The sequence below is a fragment of the Montipora capricornis genome, chromosome 9 (assembly GCF_036669925.1).
Source record: "Montipora capricornis isolate CH-2021 chromosome 9, ASM3666992v2, whole genome shotgun sequence".
NCBI classification, from domain to species: domain Eukaryota; kingdom Metazoa; phylum Cnidaria; class Anthozoa; order Scleractinia; family Acroporidae; genus Montipora; species Montipora capricornis.
The window spans coordinates 43,591,681-43,599,180 of record NC_090891.1 but is presented as its reverse complement, the minus strand read 5'-3'; the positions used below and the strand labels follow the sequence as shown (position 1 = coordinate 43,599,180).

Below are 7,500 nucleotides of genomic sequence, written 5' to 3'. Positions count from 1 at the left end.
AATCTCTTTTAATTACAGCTTTTTTAAAGCTGTTCTTAAGGTTTTCTCTGTCATCGAAGGGTTCAACGCTGGTTCACCTTCTATAATTGGAAAGAAACGTCGGTTCTGGATGATGGTTTATACTAACACGAAACAAAAGCAACTGCTTAACGATACAATACAGGGATCGCGGAGGATATTTTAAAATGGTAGAACTAGAATTGCCAAGACAAAGAACATTAGGAACTACGGTTCTGCCAATTATCACGTGTTATTATATTTTCAACCACGGATATAGCGTTTTTAGCTTTCCGATTGGTTCACTCAAACTCGGTTGTCCGCTCATATACTGTATGACCTAATATGGAAACTGATCACGTCATGTGTTGGCAAGCTGAAAAATTCGTGCGAGAAGCGAAATTTCCCAGGACACAAATAATTTCCAAGTGTCCAAGCTTCGAATTTAATGAAAATTTAATAAAACTATTCCGTTGCGCTTGTTATAGCCAACTGATATCTAACGCAGGCTGCTGCCCTAAGCCAAAGAAACCGCTGTATTTGTATCAACTGTGAAAGGACACTTTTTCACGTACCTGTTAAACAAGTACACAAGCCGTTGTTGAAGTGCTCCTAGCGAAGGGTTGATCCACATCACAAAACCGAAAGCAAACATGAGACGGTAGAATAAAGTATCCGAGTACTGCACACCGAAGATAGACTGTTGGTAAATTTTCCAGTAAATAAAGTAGGAATACATGTAAACCACAACAACTAAGGAGGCCTTTTGTCTGAGTACTGGAAAGAAGGCCCATATGGCAAAGCTAAAGAAAAGAATGATTAGCTGTGTCCAGATTGGGGTGTTATCGAAAAGAAACTGAATGCAGAATGGGATGAAAGTAAACGCAAGCAACAAACCGGAGGTACTTGACAGCAAGTAAAGTTCATGGCAATACTTCGAAAGACGCTGAGACCGAGACAAAAGAAAGAAAATGACAAATAACCCAGCTAAGACAGAAAACAAGACAATGAGATCGTAAGCGTTGGTTCCCATGTCGATCTCACAGTTCGGTTGTCGGAATTCACCTTGAACTGGGAGGGAACCATTACCAACTGTATTTTTAGGAGGAATTGATGTAGTTGGATGGTCTAGGCACTTGAATTCTGCTCGCAGTAATTTTCCAAAGAGAAAATCTATGGCATAAGCAACCGGGAAAGCGTAACAACCCCAAATTAAGAATGGCATAAGGACACAAACAAAAAGAATCAATAACACGATTAAGACGGTATCAACAATGCCATGAAGAGGTATCTGCCAATCGCACATCAACCCAGATCTTTTCCTCATGTGCTCGAAAAATTCCTGGTGCCACGTTGGATGATCCGCATTTTTATTCCTATATTTCCAGTCCACGTACGCCGAGCCTGTGTAACCGCCCCCAGACACGCAGCTTAGGAAGTCGATCCTGGTCTCACGCTGTAAGAGCCTACGCAAAACGCCCGAACAGAATGCCGCTGAACGGATACCGCCACCAGAAAACGCAAGGCCTGTCTGCCTGTCTGCAGTCATCTCGGCTGTTGGAGGAAGGTTTAAAATGGCAATAAATAAAAGATCGCTTTTTCAGTGATAATCTCCATGGTACAGATTGCAAACCCCCTGATCAAGTAACGAACCCGGGCTTTTCTATCTAAAGCGATCTTTGCTCACCTCAAGACACAGGCATGTTTCTAAGCCCCTAAAAGCTTCTTAGTGATAATCTCTATGGTAGAATGGAGGACGATAATTCTTTATTCATGGTGAAGATTTGGAGGCAAATTCTTCTAATCAAAGCCTTGGCGTCAGTGTGGCTTCGTTTCACGAATCGCAAAAGTTTAGAGAGAAGAAGAGTGTATACGGAACCCTCGCCCGCAATGCGCGCGGCAGTCAGAACTGTGCTATCCTGTCAATCATTTTCCCTTTCACTGGAAACGGTGCATTTCTGTGTGTAAACGACGTTGTTGTCTATCTACCTTGGCGAAAGGATGCCAACAAAGCCTTTCTTCGCGAAGTTAACGCAAACAAATAAATTATCAATGCAGTTTTGACGTTTTCTTACACTTGATTAAAAAATACTAGACTGAAGTCGCCTTAAAATAGTTACAAAAAGCATAAATAACAGACAAAGCACAAAAGCTGACGATCGAATCGCCGCTCGCTGGTAACCCAGTTTTGGCGCCAAAGTTCGTTCACAAAAAAGTTGCCACAAAATCTTTTAAATGATTTTCTGGCCCCTTAATTGGGAACAATTGACTTGATGTCGGATAGCACAGTTTTTCCAGCGCGCTGAGTTCTGATTCGTCGATTTAAATTTCAGTAGCTCTCGTCGTATGCACGGAAGTCGGATGAAAAATAGTCCGGTTTTTGCTCAAAAACGGCTGGCCACCTATCTGAACTGGAAATCTCGAATTGCCCGAACGACATATATTCGGCAAAAATGGCGTCATGAAATACGCACACGCAATGCTCGATGGGTAAACGTACAAGTGCGCATGTTTGAAAATAAAATTAACCCAGGTTCGACCCAGGTTTGCGTTCACACGACACTTCTTCAAAAGTAACCCATGCAGGTTCGACCTCGACCTGGGACGAACCTACTTGCGGAGATGGATTGTTGTTGAATATTCTGTTTTGTCGTGATTGTATTTCATTGGCCCTGAAGTATGTAATGTAATGTAATTATGCAATTTGATGTATTTCTAAACAAGACGCCTATAAGGGCCTATCCGTGGGATACACAAACAGTTAACACAAATTGTCCAGTTACAGTGAACTTCAACTGCAGGTAAACTTCGGAAAATGGCGATAGATTACCAGAAAGATAAATTTGCAATTTAACTTGAAGCTGTTTGTTGTAAAAACTCTTATTATTAATGTTACTAAATTTGCAAATGCAAACAACGAAGCCCTAATAGGTGTTATCAGGATACGAGATGTTTTATTATTTCTATTTTTTCGAAGACACTTCATTTAAATCTCACATTTTTATTTCCTTCCTTAATTTCGTTCACCCAAAAATTACAAGGTCAGTTCTAAATCATCTGGAAAACTTATTACAATCAGAGTTCAACAGCTTTGCATCCCGTGTTCGAAGTCCGGTTCCGTAATACTCGTTTAGTTCCTTGCAAACTGTTTAAATCTGTCGTGGCGAGGACGAAAGGACACTTGTTTTTTGAAAACTGTTCAAATCTGCCGTGGCGAAGACAAAAAGACTACATCTGTACTCCATTTCTCTCAATGCTCAAAAATCTAAAATCCCGTAGTTGAGTGTTCCATAGTTCGATCGAAAGTGGTCTCTTTACAATTCATTATCTTCATTTCAGTGTTGGAGTAACTTTGTACCAAACGTTCCACAATAACTTGAAGTCTTGTTAGGAAAAAGCATAATACAGTAGTCCAGTCCGGATTGAAATCGCTAAAACTCTCTATGCATCGATTCAAAACTCAACAAAAGCTACAAGTAGTAAATAGTTCTCAGACCGTAACCCTTGGCGGAAAAACCAATTTTAGCCAAAAGGCCGAGAAGCGATCAGGATACGGGATATTTAGGTTAAAAAATGTGGGGATACGGGATATTTGGAGGGGGGGCGGGCAGGGAATTGAGGAAATACGGGATATTTTTTTTAAAAAAAGGAACGCATTGCGTACGTGTGATAGTGCAGTAGCTTGACAGTGTTTTTTTTTCCATAAATGTCAACTGAGCTGCGTTTTGTTTTTTGAGAGATTTAAGTTGTCATTGCGTAATATGTAGCTCCAAAAGTACGCGTTATTGTTTTGATATCGTAAATCATTACAGTGCCATGGTAAATGTCTTTGGTAAATACCCCTGAGAAGATATGTGGTTCAGTAAAATACTAAACCCAGAAAGACTGAAGAAAATGAAAGGAAATCGAGAAACATTGCCCTCAAGGCCAGGAACATACAACCGAAAATTCTGTTTTAACGCTCAAAAATGCGAACTAAGCAAGGTACAGATCTTGTTAGCCTGCTTTATGCAAAACAAATGTTGAGGCAAAACAATAAATATTGATCTATAGTTTTTAAGAAGAGCAAAAGGAACTTTTTAGGAAGTGTCGATCGAGAATAAAACAATTTGCCATCAGCAACAAAATCTGCGAGATGAAAATATAAATTTTGTGCCACGAATATAAGAAGTTACCATTTGGGAGATTTTTGATACGTTTAATTTTTCTATCGTGCTTTTGGTTGTACAAGTAAAATCGCAAAATCATAATGACCTCGATTTTAGCGGGCGCCTGGATCAAGTAACCTTGCGTGTTTAATACTAACTAGACGCTCCATAAAAGCGTACACTGGGTTGCCTGTGGTACGTGTTACACAAAAACAGAAGGCATTGAATTGGGTGGTATTGAACTGCAGGGTTCCAGTTAATTTTTTAAAGTGGGGGGTCATTAAGACAATTTGAGGGACACCAACATGTCGCGCCAGCAGAGGCCCTTTGGCTCACACGTTCACACCTTTAATTATTTTGTAATATCCTGTCCCATTTTGAGGTCTTTTAGTTTTTTAAGCTTTGGTAATAAATTCAGTTTAAAGATAACAAAACAAGCTCTTGAGTAAAATTCACTCGTTTCTTCTCAGATAAAGGAAAAAATAACATAGTTTATATATATAGCTCTGAATCGAATTCTAATCGAAACATTAATGACAATCGATCGTAAAAAGACGAAGATTTCTGCAGTCTCTGACTTTATGATGTTTTGTCAAAAGGAAGAAATTGATCACGTGCTAGGCAACCATAAAGGTGCACGTGATCACCTTGTGTCAACTGAATAAACTACTGGAAAGTATGTTAATCTTTCGTCGTTTTCAGAGTAAAACAACGTCTTTGGTTTTTAAATGTTGTTGTAACATTCATCTGACGGGTCAGGAAGCCTTCGTTGTCGGGTTCCTGAGAACGTATCTATTTTGACTTCAGCGTGAACTATTTACACAATCGCGAGCTTGAGCGGCCATGTAATTGAAAATCTGAAAATCCATGAGATACAAAAACAGACTTGCGAATTATCGCAAATCACAATGCTGACAAGCACAAAAGCAGAAGAAATAGTTAATAAGTATGAAGTTTGCTACTATCTGAATGTTTTTGGGTTAGAGTAAAGGGATATACTGTCACGGAAATGATGTAATTTCATGCCGCTCAAAATTCGCAAAAAGCGTGAGTTTCATGTAAACAATCTTCGCACAACCAAGTCGTAGCAATAAATTGGATTATCAGGAAGTTAAAGAAATATTGTTGGCTTCCCAAATAAATTTCATTTTACACTACAATGACAAAATCATTTACCAGATAAATAAAATTCCTGTCTTTTTGCGTATCACATTTCAACGTACGTATGCAAATTTGTTAACTCATTTTCACCGTGTCCAGATTCCCGCGAAATTTTTCTTCTTTCAAATATTAACAAAAATATTATTTCTCGTCAAGCGTTGCATCTTTTATGTTCAAATAACCGCTAAAAATAAGGATTTTTTAACGATCTATCCGTAGATATTTTTCATAATTTAATATTCTCTGTCAAAATTTGCAAAACAGTCAAATTAAAAAAATAGCAACGCACGCAACAAACTTAGTCGTTTTTACCTCTTCGTCGAATTCTCATGCGTAACACAGGGACTTTTAGTTACTGTGAAAATCTTTCTCTATTTGTTAGCAATCATCCTTTCAAATTTCAGAGAAATCGACCGGTCCGCGAATATTTTACTTCAAGGGGATGTCAAAAGGCCAAGTGGATGTTATGCATAATAGGGCAAGTTCGGGCGATCAAGTTGCGCGTGTGACCCCTTATAAATATTTTTTCACAAAATGTTCCCGAATCGTCAAGTATCACCACAGAATACAAGAACATCTTTCTAAACGCTTATTCTACGCAAAAAGTAGGTTCTGGAGGTAATAACAATAACAATAACAAAGATGATGACTGATGTTTATAATAACAATTTATTTCTGGACATTTTGTTGCACATTGAGTGAAAGTAATGCCTCAATATGAAAAATGAAGAAAGCTAGAAATTGCGTTTAGCATGATAACACTGCGTTTAGCATGATAACACTGTTGAAAAAACTATAATAAACTCACCTGATCGACGACAAATCAGTGGGCAACCATGTGGGCTGACCACGCACAATTCGGAAACTACTGCCGCTGATCCACCGTACTGCGGCTACTCAAAATCATCGCCACCGAAAAAAGTCGGATCGAGAGAGATCACAGATTATAAAGCGCCCAGGCCCCACACGGTCAGTCAGAAATAGTGTTGCTGCTTCGCTAAGGCTTCGCAGCAATTAAGTTAACACAACAGAAAGACGCTTACCTCATTTTGACACGAAAATGCTTTACTATGGCCATAAAAACTATCCAGTTAAGCTCGGATATTACACAACATGATGAATTCATAAAGGCCACCTTTTCCAGCGAAATATTTTTGAAACAAACAACATATTTGCTATTAGAGGCAAAAACCCCTTCCTATTTCATTACGTGCGTGAATTATCAAGCGAAAAATGGGCAACAAGCTTTCTTTCAAATAATTTTTGACTAACAAGAATTAGTGAAAGTTCCAATTGTTAGCGGTAGACTGTGCAGAATTGAGTACAAACAAATATAAAGAAGCCAGACAACAGAGATCACAGATTCAAGTTGTTCAATTCCTTCTCTGCCTTTGTTAAAGCCATAAGCTACTAGAGAATTTTCCATTTGATTTCAGTGTTGTACTAAACACTACAATTGTACAATATTAGAACTACAGCTCACTTTGATACGGCTCGACGGGCGACAGATTGTTGTCGAAGTCCATTACTCGTTGCTTTTAAGATTCCAGAAATTTTTTTCACCGCCTGCCTTGTTTATCCGATTTACGTTCCATTCTTTAGCTCTATAAGGGTTAACTTTGTTTAAAGATCCTCCAAAACGCCATTTGCGTTTCAATCTTCGACGCCCATTGCAGGTTAATGAAATATTCTACTGCGACAAACCAGAGAAATCTACGCCTTTCTACTACCCCCTGAAATCCTACCAAAATACGCGCGGAAGACTCTACGCACAAAGACACCACTTAGCAAGTGAAAGATAGGAGAGACCCAGTAACAACTCACGAAACAAAAGATGCATCTGTGACAAAATGATGGGACACCGGGTTTTGTTAGTTTGATTTGTTTCGTTGAAGCGTTATAAAGTTCGGCAAGATATGTGCAAATTCAACACTAACATCACAATCAGCTCAAGTTAAGCCCCTTCGAATGGGGTTAGTACTTGGATGGGAGAACGTTGCGAAGTCCCCGTGACCACAATAGCATTTTTTTAAAATTGATTTCCTTTTTTATTTTGTTTGGCCGTTGAAGGCTATTTTCTTATTTTCTTTAAAATGGAAGATTAAAATACAGGTTTTTAAACTACCTTTCAGTACAATTTTTTTGTAATTTAATCACTTCTCTGTCAAAAATTTGCAGACAGAGAAAAACATCA

The 7,500-nt window shown here is 38.7% G+C and overlaps 1 protein-coding gene across 3 annotated transcripts in view; it reads right to left on the bottom strand.

Annotated features, from left to right (window-relative positions):
- LOC138015326 (uncharacterized) overlaps nucleotides 1-7,500 on the bottom strand; it is an 89,655-nt gene that overhangs the window by 12,511 nt on the left and 69,644 nt on the right. For all 3 annotated transcript variants that reach the window (XM_068862325.1, XM_068862326.1, XM_068862324.1), the window contains one exon: nucleotides 573-1,551. In XM_068862325.1, coding sequence (XP_068718426.1) covers nucleotides 573-1,551 — 979 coding nt within the window. The remainder of the gene's footprint in view (nucleotides 1-572; nucleotides 1,552-7,500) is intronic.